Raw genomic sequence first — 20,130 nt, 5'->3', positions numbered from 1 at the left:
CTCGAGCTCCTCTTTCTTTCTGCACAATGCTTGCAGGCAGGCCCTGACTTCCCCATAAAGTGTTCTGAGAACTGCCAGCAGCTCCTGGTGCTCTGCTTGCTGCTGGGGATGGCTGGGAGAACTGCTGTGCAGCAGCTCCGATGTGCAAATGTAAAATCCTGGGCATGGATAGTATTGCCATGAGATGGTTTTGTTTTATAACCCTGTATGTGCGCATAAACTAACGGCAAGAAGCCACTGAGCCAGGAAGAAAAGTGGATTAATCCCAGTTTTATGCTTAAGGAAACCTGAGTCACAGTGAGGGAGGGATAGGAGGGTGATGCTGTTGCAGCAGCAGTGTTTGTCAAAACAATGAGATGGGCTGTGGTAGGGAGACAACAGAGGGTGGCAGGCTCTTGTTGGTGCCCAGAAAGGGCCTGCCTCGTGCTGGTTGAGAGCCTGATCTGATGCTGAAGATATCCTCTGCTACTGGTGGGTTGGATTTTCATGACCTCCAAGCAACAAAGATGTGTTCTGAGTCAGATTTTGCAGACCACAGCTGCTGGGTGGAGTGGGAGGAGTGGAATAATGAGATTTGGGACTTTTCTGTGAAAGACATCTGGGAGTGTTTGCAGGGGAGTGCTGTAGAGGACCTGAGTGATGTGCTGGCAGGCTGCAGGGCTTTCCTGTCCATTGGACAGACTTGGGCACGTAGAGACCTTGCTGTCATCTCAGCACCACAAGTCTTGAGGGAAAATGTTGCTCTTCATCTGCTAATTGCTGGCATGGCAGAAATGAGCAATGGCAATGAGCTTTGCTTCCATTGCTACCCACTTTATTGCCTGTGGATACACCCATGTCCCTTCATCTAGACATAACCACGCACTGCAGTTGGCACAGGGGTGTTGTTACGTGCGTAGATGGGACTGCATGGATGCTAACTAGCACTCAGTACACTTGATTCTGCATTACTTAAGTGCAACAGGAAAATAAGTAATTTGCAGAGGTAACAGCGAAGATTCTGATCTCCAGAACCCACATCCAAAGCTTGATGACATTTTTGGCTGAACGCTTTTGCATGCTGGTCTCCTTGACAAGGCAATTTCAGATTGCATTTATTTAGACATCTGGGATGAAGCAGGCAACCTCAGCCATTACAAATCCTACCGACTGTGCTACATAATGAACCATCTGGCCAAAGCTGCTGCGCAGCCCAGCTCCAACAGGTGGGAGTGGGTACCTCCTGCGAGGAGCAGCCCCAGGATGGATGCATCAGGCTCCTGAGCATCGTGGCTGTTACCTGTTTATGGCTGAGATGTGACATGAAAGGGTCTCAAGGCTTGAAACAAGTGCAGAGAAGCTTCTGGATATCTGTGGATGTGATTTAAGCTGGGCGTTGGGCCACTATTGACAACAGGCTCGGTATTTAGATAAATGGGCTTGCTTTGCAGGCTAAATCTATAAGCTCTAGCTTGCTGATTTCAATCACTGCTTTCAGAGGATGGGGTAGTTACACTTAGTCGTCTTATGTAATTTGGCACCCAGGGATTTCAAACTGGCTGAACTGGTGGAAAATTCCTCTTTCATAACACCCAGGAAAGCAAGTGGTGAGGAAGGGCTCCTGGCTGCCTGGTCGCTTTGTTCCTTTCCCTGAGCTGCATTAGGGGAGGCAGCAAACACTGACCCACCCCAGAAAACCTGAAATCTCTCTTTAAAAATCAAAACAAGAAGTCTTTTCTCCCTGTCAGTAACTGTTAAATATCAACAACAACGAAAGCATATTCCATGAAGGTTCATTGTAGTCGGGGAGGGGGGAAGGGGGGGCAGAAAACAACCCAAAACCATGTTTTTTAAATGTCAGCCAGCTCCAGATTTAACCTTATTGTTTCTCTCCCTCCTGAAGTTCCCAACCCCATCCCCTGCTGGGACTGAGTCATGCTCTGTCGCTGAGCTCCCAGCTCTGCTCTGCTCACTGTTTCTGGCCGTTCTGTTCCACGCTCTGAATGAAGCTCGCAAACCCACCTCCAAAATTTAGGGTGTCAGCTGAGAAACAGAACATTTCAAAGCTGACTCCCATGCTCTGTAGCAAATCAATTATTATAATGGCCCTGTTATTGACGGGTGTGTGGGCTGTCTTTCTCATGGGTGAGATGATGACATAAATCTGGGACTGAGCATTCTCTTCGTCACCGCTTTCCCTCTTGGCAGTGCTGTGGCTGCTTCCTGTGCCTCTGGGAGCGACGGCAGCTCTGGAACAGGCTGTTTCCAACGTGCCTCAATCAGCTATCTGCGTCCTTACTCTCCCTTCCTTGTGGCTGAAGCCCCTCTCAGCATCTCCATAGTTACCTCTGCATCCGCCTGCAGTCGTAGCTGTGTGTGCGCAACCATCTCATGAGGAGCTGTGTGTGCTCTGGAGTAACCTTCCTCCATCTATTTCCTCTTGTCAACTTCCATCTGAGAAGATATGGCTTTTCCCTTGCCCCACGTCCCTTTCTTTGCTGCTATTGGCTGTGTGATGGAACGCTTTAATTCACCCACCAGGCAATGTGTCTTTTCCTCTGTCTCACCTCATTTTGTACGTCCGCTTTTTTGACAGCCAAAGTTGCAGCTTTCGGTCCCGTGCTGCAGTTGTATGTGAGAGCTGCTCTGCAGCATGCTTTTGCCCAGGTAGCCCTTTTCTTGCCTAAACTGGGGGCTTCAGTTCTTCTCTGGAAACATATTGCTTATGGGATGAAATGAGAAGGCTTTCTCAAGGCTTCTGCTTGTTCTCATGGGATCGGAGGACACCAAATAATAAAATGAATCGATGGACTGAGAAACTAGAGTGCTCAATAGCATTTTGACTGCAGATCTGAAACCAAGCGCTGTGATTTCTCATGTTTTGTATTCCTAGAAGAAGGTGGCTTCAGTTTCAGCCCAAAGGAATGCCCTGCTAAAGCTAGGCTGATCCCTCTGAGATCATCGGCCATTCCAGTGTCTGGGCTCAATTTGCCAATCTCTTAAAGGATAAACACACCTCAGAAAGGGTTTTCCACAGTGCTTTAACCTTTATATCGTTTCCTATCCCTTTGCACAAATGTGAGGAGCATACCTCATTGTGCAAGAGGTCCCTGCTGGAAACTCCTGTGGTGGCCTGGTTTGATTTTATTCTTACCCCAGGGCAGGTGGAGTTTGCTCAAGGCAGATGACCCTTACTGGACTTCTAACAGTTTCAGAGTCTGGAACATTGCAGCAAACCTTGGGAGAGCCATGTACCCTTCTGGGATGTTGCTGCACCAAGCTCTCTGGCCATGTTTATTCTTCTCACACTGTATTTTTGGCAATCTTTCAGCCACGCACTTCTTTACTATCCCGCTCAGGTGGGAGTAACGTTGTCATTTGGGGTTGTTAATTGCACAGTCTCTAACTTGTTAGCAATAGACTGTTTGGGCTTTCTTACTGCTGGCAAAGAGCAGCGTGCCCTGCAGCTGCCCCGGGTGCTCTGCCTTCTCTTTCTGGGGTAGAGAGGCACGAGGAGCCGTCCTCAGGCCAGCACCAGACACACACTGCAAGCTGATTACAGCAAGGGAGGCACCAGCACTACCTGAATTACAAAGTCATTCAATTGTCAAGCCTGTTAAGTGTCAAATTCTCCTTTAAAACCAGAGGCTGTGACATTCGGTGAAGAACGGCATCACTTCAATGTCAGGAAGGTCTATTCTTAGCACGTCAGTGAAAAGGGGGAAAAAAAAGTCTTTGGGGGAAGAAAAAACCAACACAATTTTACCAAAGTGAACCTTGTCAGACATGATCAATTTGTCTCCCATTCAGAGTGACCTGGTCCTTGCCGCCTGCCAGAGAACAAACCTTGATGACACAGCACAATAAATTAAGATTGCCAGATCTCCCCGTAATTAATTTTCTTGCAGTGCAGGTTTGGCAAGGAATAATTTACCTCCGAGCTGACTAAATCACTGCTGGTGGTGGCTTTGTTTTGCTCTCTGCTCTTCCCCCTTTCTATTCAAGGAACCTTTCTCCTTGGCTGCTGTAACAGCCACCCCCGTCCCCTTACTCACACCCCAGCACCGTGGGCCCCCCCTTAACTGGACACTCTTGCAATACTTTTGCCTCAATTATTTCTCACTGGACAACTTCATCTGAGTTCATGCCAACAGCAGAATGATCTGTAGCCTGGGCAGCCTTCAGACTGGCTTGTCCCAGCTACGATTCTTGGAATCGGTGCTTTGGAAGAAGTTCAGTTTATAATAACAACGTAATCTAATCCTCAATTAACGGAGAAAAAGAATTTATTTAGCACGCTAGGAACTTAGGAAAGATGTCTGTGCTACTTCTTCAAAGCTGTGTGCCCTCAACTCTGCTTATAACGAGCTGGGGGATGTATTCAAGGACTGAGAAAGCGCAGTGAGCTGTATCCAGCCGTCCTGAAAAAGCCACATAAACGTCTTTGTGACTTTAATTAGATGGGGACAGAGTTCTAACTATTACTAAACTTCTATTCCCAAAGAAGAAATTTAATCACTGCAGGTTGATGCTGGAACAAGGCTGTTACCAAAGCAGATTCTGCTCTCGCCTGTGTGCGTCCTGACCATCCCCAGGGAGACGGCCGGCCGCCTGCTGCTGGCTTGTTGGCTCTCTTTAGTATTCATGCAGTGGAGTTCATGTGAAAATTAGTCACGCTTCTGACTTGAGAAAACTTTCTCAGCCCAGAAATTAATCTGATATCAGGGGAATTAGAAATTCAAATGGGGGGGATTATACACCGCTTGTCAATATAGAGGACCTTATAAAAGCTGCAATCAATCGTATCGGCATCAGCCTTGGTGATACGCTGCCTCGCCATCGCATGGAACGTGGTCCAACGAATAAAGGAAAAAGTGAACTGGGACACAACTTCAGCACACTGCCTGGCCAGAGCACTGAGCTGGAGTTGTTTTTGGAGCTGCTTTGCTATGTCATCCGTGGTTGTGTGCGTGCTGTCTGCAGCTGCTTACCTTCTGTGCCCGGCGCTTGTCAGCACGCTGGTTCTGGTGGTAGATGCGGCTGAAATTGGAGACGATGACAGGAACGGGCAGGGCGATGACCAGCACCCCGCTCAGCGAGCAGATGGAGCCGAAGATCTTCCCAGCAATGGTCTTGGGCACCATGTCACCGTAGCTGGAGGGAAACACACACAGGGGACGTTCCCCCTTCAGACCCGTGCAATGGCTCCCAAAAAACCTTTTCAGGTTTTGTGAGCAGCATTGTGAGCATCCAGACAGCAAAGCTTAGACAAGCAACAAATCCCACACTCTGTTGACCCAGCAATGGCATCGTGCTTTGATGATGACTTGAGCTAAACCGATGGAGGGCACTGCCTGCAGAAAGGTTGTGAGCTGCTGAGCACAACATGCTCACAGCCCTGCTCAGTTAGCACCCGCCTCCCCGTGTAAACAGCCCTAACAACGCTGTGTGTCTGCTTGGGACCGGGTTCATCTATTTTCATTCCCTTGTATCAAGCTGCAAATGAGGACTGATTTACACTTCTGTTTCAGGACGCCCCAGTTCCCTTGCATTTAGAAAGGGAAGGTTCATTCAAAGCCTGAATTCAGGAATAGGTGAATTCTCAGAAATAAATCCAAGTGAAAAACGTTCAAACTTCTGTACAGAGCCTGACCCAGCAATCTTTTCATTAACTGTTGTAACTTGTATGTTAAATACTACCAGCAGAATCAGAGATGAAATAATCCTTTTTGCGCAGATGGAAGATCGTGCTGGCTTAGGTTCTTTAGATTGCACGTAACAAATCACTACTCTGTAAAGTGCTTTTTTGGTTTTTTTTTTTTGCAGCTTGTGGGTTTTACTTTGCAAATTACAAAAGTTTTCTCCAGGAGTTTTATACTTAAGCTTTGATATCAGCTCTAAGTAGAGAAAACCAATGCGCTTTGTAAAAGGTAATTGGGGTTTTGAGTTCTGATTTACAGTTTGGCCTGACACAATCCCTGTGTGGCGTCCCAGGTGATGGAACCTCTTAATTGTGACCAACTGCATCTCACAGCCCAGCTCCTGATAGCCAGCTGGGCACCAGAGGTTGGCAATATAGATGTCACTGCCCTGAGCTCAGCCATTGCAATGGAAACCTCCATTGGAGGCTCATTCTCCTCTGCAATTTGCCCTCTACGAGGGATTTCAAAGCTCTCTTCTGCAAATGGCTGGTGGGCAAATGGAAACCCGTTCAGACAGTGGAGGTGTATTATTCTGATCGTGTAGCAAAAAGCTCCCTTGTAGCTGATGCTCCCAGAGTAAGGCAGGACCACGATTCTCATAGACGCTGAATTCACTGGCCTTGTTGATTCAGAACCCTTCAGTAGGTGTTTTATTTTAAGAAAAAAGAAAAAATAGGTTTGGCACTGAAATGGCCATGTGAAACAACTGGAGTGCATGAATTCCCACAGTTCCTCTGTGGCTCAGGAGGTCAGGCTGTGCTGTAGGAAACCCCACTGCAAGCACTGCTGCAGTTCTGTAGCAAACAGGAAAACGGTGCTAAAAGTAAAGGCTGGGCCCTTCGAGTGGCAACGAGAGGCTTCTCTCTGCTGTCAGGTGGCGTTTGGGATTTCTTTGGGATATTTTGGTGTTTGATGGAGCAAATATTGGAAAGTAAAGCGGTTTATAGCTGGGGCTTTATTTTTCAGACATCACTCGTGAAAGCTTAATTGTTCCAAGCAGAATCCCTCTGCATTCACCTGCACTCACTGCACTAAAACCCCTTGCAATACCACAAATCAATAACGTGCTATTTATGTCTGCTAACTTTCTAGCTGCTGCTGCTTTATGCCAAGATAGTTTTGAAGCTCTTGCCAACTGACAAGGTCTTCTACCTCATTTAACACTGTTCTAAAAAAATCTTTCTCCATTTTTCCTGCTGCCCCTTAACACAATAGGGCTGAAAATTAATCATATGCCTCAAACATGATCTTGGTGACCTCGAGTACTGAGAGAAAGCCCTTCAGAGCATTTGCACAAAGTATAATGATCAGCGTCTGGCTCACAGTTGAGTTTTCTCCTTACACCCAGGCTGAGTTTCCTCATTACTTGTGACTTCAGAGCAGATGCTTTAAACACCCTCAGGGAAGACATGGGAATACGGAGAAGGATTTTTCTGGGAAGGTGCAGAACTTTGTTTGTTAAACCGTTATGAGAGACACGGTGATGAGAAATCTGGCACTGGCTGGAGCAGGTGGCACAGGCGTGGGAGTGAGAATTTCTCCTCCCAGTGCCGACTCCTCTGCATCTGCTGCAGAATTACCTGCAGAGGGATCACTGCCTGGGGCTGTATGGGGGTCTCTGGGCCATATGGGGCACATTGCAGCAGTGTTCACAGGCTTTGCTGGGCTACTGACCTACAAGGGAGGTGTCAGCAACAATGGGACACGTCCTGGCTTTGTGATCAGAGTGCAGTGCTGCTGTGCTTCGGTGACTCGGGCCATTTTTAGATGACCTATTCTTAAAAAGAAAAATTCATTCAGATCTTCAAGGTTTCTGGGTTAGCTCCAGGTGTGCATTCCTTTCAGCACTGTTTCCATGCTGGGCTTAGAGTTCATGCATTACTCTGACATCTGCAGGGCATTTTTTTTTTGGTTTTCTTTGTATTTTCTCCATGTCTTGCTTTAAGGGAAGAGGAACAAGGCGGAATACAAAGCTGTGGCTGTGTGCAACCTGAGCTGCATCTGATGAGTGCTGCCAGGGGTGGCTCAGGGCTGGCACAGCAACTGCACTCCATCTCATCCTGTTGAGGAAGGTGTGTGTGTGAACATCAGTGCTTCAGATGTGAGGCCTGCCTTTAACTTGGGCTGGGATGGAACCAGTAACTCGCTGTCTTTCTACTCCTGCTCGTATTGATATACATGTGGCTTCTGCAGTGTTAATTACTGAGTGATAATTTGTTTTTGTCTTGCATGGTACACGGTACTAATAGCATAGAGCATCTTTATAACAGAGACAGTGCCAAACAGTCTCAAGTGTTGGATTTCAGTTAGCACTAATTGAGCTTTCTTAAACCCGAACTTCATTTTTAATGGAATGAAAGAACCCAACTCTCCCATTCTTTTGTTTAGTACATGGCAACTTGTCACCTAAAAAAAATCCTACAGAAAGTGTGTTTTAAGTAATTCATCAATAAGCTCGTTAGAGCAGTAAGAAGACAGAAGAGCGAGGTAATGATAAACATTCAGAGGGTCTAACAGGATGCTCGAGCCTTTAATGCAAACAACAGAGGCCACAAATTCGATAGATTTTCCTGTGACCTTTCGTAAATCATTTCAACTTTCTGGACCTCAGTTCCCCATTGCTGAAATGGCATTTGGTCACCTGCTCTGCCCTCTAGGTTGGGTGAGGTTGTAAATACCCACAAGCTGAGGGCACCCAGCAGAACCCCAAGCGCTGCTGCGTTACCAGTGTTAATAATGCAAGGCATTGCAGAGAGAGCTGGAGGCAACAGCTTGCACATGGCTGTGGGCGCATCCAGAGATAAATGCTGAGAATTGGCTAGGCTAGAAGTGGAACACGCCTAGAGGTAAACATATTTTCTGTTTATTTGGCCAGAAATGCAGTTGGATGGCAGCAGATCGGCCAGCTTGCAGATGCTGAATTGGTTGTTCTGCTCATTGCCTGTGCTGTGCTGCACCTGCGGCCGTGTGCTGCTGCTCACAGAGGTGTGTGACCACAGGTCCTCTGCAACTTCAGCATGGTTACCCCATGTTTAACATGTTCTCCTTCCTGGTGCTCCTTCACAGCAGCATTTCCTTCCCAGGAAGCTCTGTGAGCACTGATGCTCACACCCACAGTCTGCGTGGTGTAAAATTCAAGTAAAGCCTCCCAACAAACAAACAAGAAGCAAAGCATTAGGAAAGAACTTCTAAGTGCTCAGTCTATGGGCTGGAAAAGGCTGTGAGTATAGAGCTTCAATATTTTATTTATTTGTTTTGGGACGTCTTTGTTCTTGGAGCATAAAAGGGGTTATATGGCATGCACTCTAATTAGCAGCTATTAGCCCTGGCAGCATAATGTGCTGCTGTTTTTCTCTCTGTCAATGAAGAAAATGTTTTCAAATAGAGGTCACTGCTTCTGAGCTCTGGTTTTAGCAGCAGAGGTGTCTGGACGCCGCTTTGCTCCTCCAGCTGGAGACAGCAATAAATAAGGTGCTGAACAGCTCATCAAATGACTCACTCTAAAAATAGACTCTCAGCAGCATTTCTGGTGATCTCTCTGTGCGATGCTCACAGCCCTACAAATAGGGATCTGTAGTAACAAACGGCACTGTGGGGACAGGGAAGGAGCTTTGCAGATGATGCTCTTTTCCAGCAGCCCTCTATTATGCCAACTTTCCAGGCAGTGTGGATATCAGGCATGTGCCTGGGGAGGGCCTTAATGTTCATAAAATATGATTATTGTACGGTTATTGTTTCTGCTGGTTCCTGTGATGTAGAGGAGATAAGAGTGCAATTGATGTTTGGTAAGCCTGTATCCCAACACCTCTCTTGGCAAAGCAGCCACGTGCTGCTTCACATCATTCTGCCTCACACCACCAACCATTAACAGTTCCCCGAGAGTTTTTTTCTCTCCAACCTTTTGTCCAGTGCTGTAAGGTCAAAAAGGCAGTTTCTCTCAAGCTCTTACCTTTTGCTTTTAGGACAATAAGGACAGAATAACAATGCAATGTATTGCATTGTGGAATATGATTTGGAACACCTTTTACATGAGAGAGTAAAGTATGGACTTAGCATGTAGCTTCCCAGGTACTGTAAGTAAATCATTCTGCCCTTCTTTGATTTGCACAAAGGGGAAAAATGTCTAAAATTCAGCCAGAAAGCCTCAGTTGCATTGTGAGGCTGTGTGTGTCGTATTTGACAGCTCAGAGGAGCTGATGTCCCTCTGTTTAATAGCTACAAGTCCAAGGTAATTATGCTAATGTTTCTTTGAACCTCCAGTGAAATAATGATCGTGTCACTTCCAATGATGCAATGAAAACAAAGGCAAGTATTATTCATTCCTTCCTTGTTTTTGCACATGACAAATGAACAGGGGTTTAAAAGCTACAGCGCAGGACTGGTGCCAGTCAGATCTTCCCTTTAGGGTTTCATTCCCTCTTCCTCTGCCCCGTTCTTGGTTTCGTGTGCCCTGCTGGATGTAACCCACCAAACCCAGAGCTCACATGTGCCACGTTCCCCCCCAGCAGTGTTTATCCTGCCACCTATCCCAGATCTCTAAAGCTGCTATTGCCATTTTCAGCATATACCTTCAGAGCTGTCTCTCTCAAGTGCTGTGATGATTAATTAGTTAATATTGGCACGGTATTTTCAAAATGTAAAGTTGCTTTGAAATTGTTTTGTGGACGCAGACCGTGGGGTGGCAGTGAGGATGGAGTGGTACATCTCATGTCAGCTTTTCCAACCTCCTACACCCAGGCAGGGTGCGATGCACTGCTGAGCACCTGAGCAGCCAACATGCGAGGACTGTGAGCAGGCTGTCGAGTGACAGACTGGAATGGCAGTCTGCTGTGTCTGGGGAAGTGCTGAGTGATTTCATGCTAGGCTTCTCTTACATTAAATATACTTATTTTCTGCCTTGTTTTGAGCTGGGCAGCTCCCCAGCTGGGTATTCAACTTCTGTGATATTTGGCTTGGGTTTTTACACTACTGCTTTCTTTTTCTCTAGCATATTTTAGTTGTTAATGTTTACACGGATGCTCTCATCCTCCCTGGATATCCTGCTGAAATTACATCCAGCAGCCAAGCTGTGAGGGACTGTGTTCTGTAGATGCCTATCAGTGCTAGCGACAGGAGCTTATCTGCAGCACTCAGGCTGGTTTGGGCTTTGTGAAGAGCTGTGGTCAGCATTTGCTTAGTGGGGGGCTCTGACACAGAGTTGATTGATTAACTGTTGATGCTGTTAAGCCCTTTTCTCATTCTAATGAAAGTGAACGTGCAATGAAATGAGAAGACAGGGCATCTCCAACTCAGAGGGATTCCTTACAGTGCCAGAAGCTGTTTTGTAGGAACTTACTGGTTCAAGATAACTGGGGAACTTGCTAGAGTCAAGAAAGGACTGGTCAGTGGCAGTTCTATCAGCACTGAGACCGTGTGCATACTTCAGTCAAGACTGAAAATAATTGCTCTGAAGAGATGCAAGTTCTGCTGCTTCTCTACCAGTAGGAGTTAGGAAGAAGGGCAGGTTGTTCCCTAATGGCTTGCACGGGAGGATTTCTGCTCCTGGGCAGCTCACACCAACCCTCCTCAAAGCTATATTGAAGCCTCAGGTGGACTTGGGTCAGTTGTAGCCTGCCCACTGCTGCACTTGCTCCAGGACTATGACCCAACTGTGGAGGTCTTTGGTAGCATCTGGTGGCATAAACGCTCCTTACAACAGCAGCGTTCTCTGCCTAAAGCAACAGGAATGTTTATGTAGACTTAGGAATAAACTGAGTCAGTTATTGAATACACGGAGTGTTAAGAATACTTAATATATGCACACACTGGTTCCATTTATTCTCCTTGGCTTGGATCGACTTCTCAGCCTGTAGGCTGTTAAAACAGATGGTCTGAATTTGGGTAACATTCAGACCTTGAGTTTAAGCTAAAACTAGAATTCCACTGGCAAGGAAAGTAGGTCAGAAAGCTAAAGCCCCTACTCCTAAATTGATGAAAGGCTTCTAATCGAGTGTTCTCTATTACCATTCATTAAAAGGAGCAGGGGAAGGAATGTCAGAGACCTTAGAAGAAAGGGCTGCAATGAGAGCACAAGCACCCACTCCTGCAAGGACCCTGCGCCCACCACTGCCTTCTGCTGAGCCGGGGCAGCTGCAGGACAGACATTTCTACACAGGGCCCTGAGCGGCTGCATCTCCTGCCTTGGCTGCAGGGGTGCTGGGAGAGCTGCTTTGCATATCCCCTATTAGCACCTTCACGCTAATAATCTCTTCCACGCTATTTCTGTCATCCACCTGACTCAGGTTCTGTAACTTCATTGCCTCTGCAAATCGTGGCTTGCACCGTACCTGAGACTTTCTGCCAGCGATTTCTTTGCTCTTTCAAACATGTGCCAGCTGTTAAAAACCCCTTCATTGTAGCCAGCAGGGATTATTCACAGCAAATGGGGAACGTGTTCCAGCTAATGCAATGGCCCCAGTTCAGCACATTGCTTCAGCCCTTGCTTACTATTAAGCACATAATTATTTCCTGTTCACTGAGAAGATGATACCACAGTTGTTCAAATACCTTTTGAAATGTTACTAAGATGAATTTCTTCTTTGTGCTTTGCAAATCCAAGCTGTCACTACTCCTCTCCTTCCCTCCAGACTACTGCTGGAAATTGCGTTCTCTGAATGGAGAAGTGCTTGCATCTCTGCTCTGCCTTCTTAGCCCTAATGGCAGAGAGCTCCTGTTGGCTCTCCTCAATGACAGACCTGGGGCTCTTTGGCTGTCATTATCACAGCAGAAGGTGACAGGAGTAGGAAATGAAGCCTGGAACTTCCCATTGCCCTGTGTAACTCAGAACTCATGCAGGGTGGTTGTCTACTCCTCAACAGGAATAGCACTTTGCTATGTCATTACATCTCATCAAAGAATATATGCTTTATATATATATAAATGCTTTTTTTTTTTTTTTTGTATGATATCTCGCTTTTCTGTACAGCCACCTCGTAGAACCTAAATAGCTGTTCCACAAAAAGGAACACAAAATCTGCTGATTTAATAGTTTCAGAGAAAAGAAGGAATTGACTTCAGTGAAGAACCAGTATAGGGAGATCTGTATTTCCCATTGCAGAAAATGCCCCCAGTCTTAACCTCCACACCTCACTGTCAGTAATGGATGTTCTCTTGGCTCTGTTCCCTTTGGTTCTCACAAAGCCAGAAGTGAACTCAGTTTTCTTTTTCCTCAAGCACCAGCAAGCAGCCAAGCTGTCCCCTGTGCTTCTGATCTTCCTCTCTCTGTGCCAGTACTGAGGATGCATGCAGGATGCCCCGAGAGCCCCCACAGAGCTTTGTGTGGCTGCTGGGTGCTGCTGCTGGTTGTATTGTGACAGTGGGGACTTTTTGTCATACGTGAACAATAAAAAAACCCTTGGGTTCTTTCTTTCCTGATAACACACCCACCCCTGGCTGCGTATCTCCAGACAGAAGATTTTTCCCTGATGGGGAAAGTATGATGTTATATCTACAGACTCCTGTTGCCTTGGTAATTCAAGCTTTTCACCCTGAAACTAACAGATAGCTCTTCTTTGGTCAATATTTAATTTAATTTAAATTCTGATGTGGGCACTCAAACTTAGTAATGAGAATCAGGCCATGCAGCAGTGCGGGGCTCCCATTGCCCTGGGAGCACACAGCAGCAGGCGGTGCCTGTGATGGGGCTTTGCTCCTTTTTTGTTTATGGATTTCTGTCCCCTTCGTGCCAAGGTGCTGCAGGAAGCCTGCAGTGCTGCTCAGGGTGCTGTGAGCATGGGAGGATGGCAGCGTGCTGAGCAGAGTTACTGGCAGCACATCCAGTTAGGATACAGCATTGTGGTCATTTTCCTGCTATGCCAATCGTTTGCAATTTGTCTGCAGATGAGCAGAGGTGTGTTTTATCCAATAGAGAAGTAAGGGCATTTAAATGATGTTGAACAACAGCTTTGCAGCCACCCATTACTGAATGATCCCTTCACCTTGGATTTTCTTACTGTGACCCAAAACAACACCTTGAACCTTTCTGTTTCCTATGGCCACAGAGCACAAAGATGCTCAGGAAATAAAGGAGACTGAGTATGTCTGTATGTGAAGGCGCTGGGTGCAGCAACATTGTGTGAAGTGTTTTTTGTTTTAATGGAAAATGAAACATCCCAGATTAAGGTATTGGTTTTTTTTTTTTTTCTTTCTGACTGCGTACACTAAAGGCCTTTTAGTTTACTTCATTCATTATTAACTCGAGAAGAATCCTCGTATTATTGGGAATAAAAACCTCATACAATTACCTGATAGTAGAATCAATTCTTTTTCAGCACATGAAAACCCTCTAAAAAAGAAAGCTCACTGGAAATCTGCAGGCTGGAGTGAGTGGTTGGGGTGCTGTGCAATCAGACTTCTCTCCTCATCGCCGGGCTGAAGGCTCCCTGCTCTCAAGTTCTTAACTCTGGTGTCAACTTATAAGCAATGTTGGGTTCCTGCTTTCATGTTATCCCCGTCTGTTTCTTTTCTGTCTTTTTAAGCAGCTTGAGCATCCATGCTGAGCCGTGTCACATTCAAAACGATACACACACTGTGCATTTTAATGAGCTGCTAACACTGATTATAGAAAAAGCAATCTCAGAGATATTTACCAAGTCAAAAAGAGGGGGGGGGGAGGGTTGGGGGGAAGCCTATGGGGAATTAATTAGCTTTTTAAGAACTGGCTTTTTGAAAGCCTCAGCTTCTGGAACAGTAGAACTTGGAACTGGAAATAGTTTCAAAGGGTTGAAGGAGTGAGCAGGAGTGTGTTGTAGTGGAGAACTGCACATCCCAGCACTCTGCTGGGCAGTAAATGGATGCAGAACTGTTCCTACACCAAAACCTCTTGGGGGAAACAACGCCCTGCATTGCCCTCACCACCTGCAGGGTGAGCAGAGAGGGACCAGAGCCTCCTCCAGCTCCCTCCACTCTGTTTGTGACAGAATGTATTGTGACAGCTGTGTGTGTTGTGCAGAACTGCAGCAGCCCTGCATGTCCTTAGGAGCCACGGGTTCTGTGCTGTGAGGGTTCCTGCAGCTTGGTTTGGGATGCAGCACTCAGACTTGCCCCATCCCAGCTCACCCTGCAGCAATGAGCAGCCAGTGCTCTCCATCTGGAGGCGGCTGTCTTTGTGTGGAGCTTCTCTTGCTGCAGCATTTGAAGCTTTGCCTCCGCGTGGAGGTGGCAGCTCATCAGTGCTGGCTAAAATAACAGACAGATGCACAGCCAACCTATTGCTCACAGTTCCTACAGGATGGCCTTTTTGGCTGCTTTTGTAAGAGTAAAGCTGTTTTAATTCTGATCCTCTCCTTAGAAGTTTGGTTTCTTTAATTATATCTAAGCACCTAAGCTCCTCTTTAAATAATAGTCTGAAATATTTTTATATTTAAGAATAGCTATAATTCTGTAAATTTGCATAGAATTACTCTTCTTGATCAAAAGTTCTGTTTCAACAGCCTAGCAATTATGATCAAACAGTGAAGTGTACAAAGTAAGTTGGGTTTGTTGGAGTGAGAGACGTGCCACAGGTGAAAGGTACATTCCATGTCTAAAAGATAACGAGCTGTGTGCTTCTCTCTACATCCTATTAGCTCTATAAAATATAGACCTTAATAATTTGCAATTCGGCAAATGTATATTCTTAAAAATAATGGTGGAGGAAAGTCAGATCATGGTGTAGGAAACTCAGATCATTTAAGCCAATGGAAAGTTTCATCAGAATGCTGGTGGGTTTTACATCGATCTCATGAACGTTTCCCATTTCTGCAGCTGTAAAATGCTGTGTGAGGGCTAAATACACACTCCTGTCCGTTCAAAATAAAAATCATCTAGTAACACAGCATTTGTCATCAAATAGTGAGGTATGAAAAGGATTAGAAACGCTTTTGGATCAGGCAAGCGTTGTGAATGAGAGGCATTTCAGGGCTAGAAAAATGAGATGAGCATCTGTGCTGCAGAGCATTGTAAGCTCAGCAGCAGTGCTCCCATCGTGCTCGAGCACAGCCTCTATGTCTCCTACTGCCCAGCTTCAGGTTTGATGCATTCTCATCCATAGACTCATAGGAGTTGGAAGCCAAATGTGGGAAGGCTGTCCCCAGAACCAAGCTCTTCTAAGCAGAGCTGGGGTGCCCCCCCTGCATTGCAGAAGGCTGCTGGTGTGGGCGTGCTGTATTTCACCTTCCTTAAGATACTTAATGACTCCTTCTCCACCCCCCCCACCTCTTTTAATGCAAAGTGTGCTCCAGAAAGGGCTGCGATATGGCTGCAGAACCATTATGCTATCTCTGTTCATCATGCTCTCATTTGCTCCTGGGATGTGAAGAGCACCTGTGGCTGGCTAAGCTAGCTCTGTGCTTTGCTGCAAGCTGGATGACTTCAGTGCTGCTTCCTCATAACAGTGTTGCTTCTGCTTTCTTTTCTACCAATACATCTGGGTTCTTTGGAAGCCTTTAGGTCTCTTCCCCTCATTTTGTTACTCCTTGGCAGAAAACAAAAATAACTGAAAAACCCCATGAAATGTGGCAGGGCAGCAAAAAATGGCTGCAAAAGACAGTGAAAACAAAGAGCTTTTCCTTATGCTAGCTGTTCTTCTATCTTCTCCAAACGAGTGCCTTATTAAAAGAAAACTGATGAGCTTTAAACAACACATAGCAATCCAAAATCCATTCTATTGGTGCAGGATAGACGAATGGGAGAAAAAATCCTTGTTTTCTTGGCTGTCCCCTATGTGACAACAGCAATGCATACACACACAGGTACCCCATGCTGCTTCCAGGGCAGAAATGTGCCATGAGGAAACAGCATCCCCTCCGAGGGCAGCTGGTAGCCAGGTCTGTTCTGGCTGGGACACCTTTCCTCTTCTCTGCCCCTCTGGGTTGGTCTTCATTTGGAGGACCTGCAGTTCAGGCTCCAGGATCCATCTTTATCTGCATTTTAGAATATCTGATACATTTGCTCCTCTAAGAATGTGTTAATATTAATAATGCGTAGATAATTTTTCTGAGTAAGAAATCAAATTCACCTACATGCTGCCAGATCTACGCCTCCAGGGAAGTGTTCTGAGTCTAGAGCTGGCTGAATAATTCTGTTCTATTTCAGACTCCTCTTTCTTCAAAGGCAGACTAAGGGACCACGCTCCCAAATATCAGTTTCTCTTGAAATGTTTTGGATTTGTTAGAAAAAAATACATATACAAACCATAAAGTTTTAACTGAAAGCAACAAAAGCCAATTGACAGCATAGGCTTATTTGTGGGGACTTCCATTTCCCTTGTCTGTATTTGATTAAAACTGCTGCGGGTTTAATGTGATTTCTCTCCTAAATAGAACAAAAAAACAAGAAGAAAAATAGCCCTGCATGAAGCTCCCTGTTATTTTCCTCACCACTGGAGTATTTTATCATTCTGAGCAAAAATTAACTGGAGCTGTCCAAGTTTGCCAGTGATTGATAGTGTCACCTTATATGTTACTAGTCAAAACTTGTTTTCTCCTTCTTCACTCCTCCGGGATTCAGGTGGGCTCTTTGCCAAAGCACGGCGTTCCCTGCTGTGCAATTTGCAAAGCCAGCTGCACCAGCCGTGCTGTCACACGGAGCAACACATCAGGTTTGGGAGCTCTGGGCTCTGGTGGTTGGCGACCCTGCACATAGCAGGGGGGTTGAAATGAGATGATGGTTGTGGTCCTTTTCAACCCAGGCCATTCTATGATTCTATGACAGCAGCCTGAGCAGCGCTGTGTGTAGGGGTGTGGGTTGCATGCTTTGCTTGAGCTCTGAGCTGCAGCCTGGTCTAGCATTGAATGAGGAGGTTGGTGGCCCTGCATGTGGCAGGGGGTTGGAGATTCATGATCCTTGAGGTCCCTTCCAACCCTGGCCATTCTGTGTGATTCTGTGATTGCGTTCTGATATATTTGCTGCAAGACCGTGTAGCATGCACAGTATTCTCCCTCCCTAGCAATGCTCAAAAAGTTGATGTTGAACTTTTGGCTTCTCATCTCCCAGGTGAGAAAGCAGAAGGCTTGCAATGAAAATGAACTTGCTAATGAAAATTATTAGCACGCAAAGGGACAGTTGCCAAAATCAAACCCTGCTTTGCTTCACAAAGTGTGTTTAAGTACTGCATGAATAACACAGACTATAGGAATAAATCACTGTGGTCTGCATGCTGGGACAAAGCTGAAGAATGGTTCTTGTCTCTGCAGGTACCTTTAGCTTATATTTTATGCATTTGACCAGCCACATCTTTATGCCCTTACAGAAGTATTTCAGGAAGAACAGAAGCCTGGATTGTCCATTCTGTATTCTGTACACTACACAGCGAAATTTCCATGTTACACTTTCCAACAGTAAATCTTTTGTCTAGTCCTAAATCTAGGACTAAATCTAAGCCCTCTGTCTGGCCCTTCCCATCGCTATGTGCAGAGTAAGTAAATTCACAGCTTCCTGTCAGCAGATATTATTTACTAATTCCCTTTCTGTCTTAGAAAACGTTTCTCCATTCTTTGTACAATCAGAGATTCAAACCCACATCTTCTGGAGAAGTTCTCTTTCCTTTCTTTCCCAGATCAGCAGAGGTTGTGATAGGCACACTGCATTTCCCCTCGGTTTCTATTTTCTCTAAGATGTTACAGGAAGATGCACACAGAGAAGCCCGTGTTTCTGACTTTCTGCCTGCGGTATCTTTTTCTTCTCATTGCCACCCTGAAAAGTTGAGCTTTTCCCTTGAGGTATCACACTTGGAATACTTGGAATCTGAGTTGATGCCTTCATAGAAACACTTGACTATGAAATCATTCTCTTTTGCAATGACTGATTCACTGCACCTCCTCCAGGTGCAAACCACCTCAGATAGCATGATTTGCATTTATCTACGGGAATGATAGCAGCAGGCTCGTTTCCCAAGGTGATTTTGCAACAAACAAACAAACAAACAAAACCAAGCCAAAACAAAACACAAAGGATGCAAAACAAACAGGAGCCCAGATCTGCAGCGCGCATTTTCACTCCTGTCTTCTCCATAGAAAAAGGAGAGATGTCAGAACTCGAATGTCTCACAATATGTTCTGCAAAAGCAGTGCAGCGTGCCATTTGGATCTGTCAGCATTTTATATTGTGTCTGGCAACGAGGCTGCTGTACCTTTTCCTTGCAGATTAGTACGACAGCTGTAGGAGCCATACAAAGTGATACAAGTTATGAACAGTTCTTAGCAGGCTGGCTGAGGAATCAGGTAGGGGAAAAACATACATCATAACTTTGTTTCTTTCTGTTTTTTCTGCTGTTTTGTTTGTTTGTTTGTTTCTTTGTTTCTTGCATAAATGGGAAACAGACCAGATTTTGAACTCATTCCAGTTTAGAAAAATCTCTGGCTTGACCTTTCTGCTGATTGAATCCAGTACACGGATTTCCTTTGCCTTCTGCAAATTTTAAGCTATGTTTTGCTCCTTTTGTGTTCACCGGGCAGATAAGCCCTGCAAACCCAAAACAGCAACATTCCTCTTCTGCCCAGAGCAGGAGAATAAATACATCTCACATTTGAACGTTTCTTAGGAGTGCACAACCCTGCTTTCTTCTGACGAGGACAAGAGAGAGGAATGGAGGGCATCATTCCTCAAACTGCTGGGATATGTGCGTTCAGACTGCAAATACTGAATCACTGCAACAGGAAATGCAGTTTTTAGTATTCCTTCCCCTGCCCGCCCTGCTTACACACGTGCTGGCATCTTGTTGTTGTTTAAAACGGAATGATTTCACCTTAGGAATGAGCAGGCATTCTTTTATTTCAACGGACCCAGCTCTTTCCTAGTGAAGCGAGCCCGATTCCCATCATTACACTTAATGACTGAGCCTCAGATAATAACACTGTCTGCTGAAACCACAGCGAAACTTCCGTAGCCGTACATGGGAGTGCAGTGGGTCTCAGGTTACCTCAGGAAACTGATGTTCAAATTCTGAATGGCTTTGCAGAGCTCACATACATCCTTATAGGGGTGATGCAGCTTGGTCCAGCCTTGTTTGGATTTATGGGTATGAACCATAAGGTTCTGCGATCCGTGTTTTATTTATTTCGTATAATTGTTGTCCTTTGACCAGGAAAACGTCCTGGTCCTTGTCTTTTCTCTGTCCTGTCTCATCTTTAATATCAGAACAGACAAAGTTCCTTGCCTTCCTAATGAAACAGGCTGCTTAAGCACTAAGCCCTGGTAATCCAGTTTATGTTTTCATAACAGTAAATACAATATGAAGATATGCACAGCTTGCTCTTGATGTAAGCAATGAGATCATTACAGCATCCCTAAATCCTTTTATTTCAAGATTTATTCAGTCGATAAATTTTACGTATTTGTTCTTTATTTGTCATTTGTAGCATGGGCTTTTCCCCAAAGCCAGCTTCTCATATCTTCCACCACTCCAGTTTAAGCCTCTTTTTGCCTGAAGATT

General features: G+C 45.6%; 1 protein-coding gene and 1 long non-coding RNA gene across 5 annotated transcripts in view; one reads left to right on the top strand and one right to left on the bottom strand.

The window, feature by feature from the left end:
• The window catches only part of KCND3 (potassium voltage-gated channel subfamily D member 3), a 94,192-nt gene that overhangs the window by 19,033 nt on the left and 55,029 nt on the right, over window positions 1–20,130 (bottom strand). For all 4 annotated transcript variants that reach the window (XM_090124411.1, XM_090124410.1, XM_090124413.1 and 1 more), the window contains exon 3: window positions 4,971–5,133. In XM_090124411.1, coding sequence (XP_089980537.1) covers window positions 4,971–5,133 — 163 coding nt within the window. The remainder of the gene's footprint in view (window positions 1–4,970; window positions 5,134–20,130) is intronic.
• The window catches only part of LOC149915038 (uncharacterized), an 82,564-nt gene that overhangs the window by 21,886 nt on the left and 40,548 nt on the right, over window positions 1–20,130 (top strand). The window lies entirely within an intron of this gene.

The sequence above is a fragment of the Phasianus colchicus genome, chromosome 25 (genome assembly GCF_987193195.1).
Source record: "Phasianus colchicus chromosome 25, bPhaCol1.hap1.1, whole genome shotgun sequence".
In the NCBI taxonomy this organism is placed as follows: domain Eukaryota; kingdom Metazoa; phylum Chordata; class Aves; order Galliformes; family Phasianidae; genus Phasianus; species Phasianus colchicus.
The sequence above is the reverse complement of the archived record's forward strand: the minus strand, read 5'-3'. Positions and strand labels throughout refer to the sequence as shown.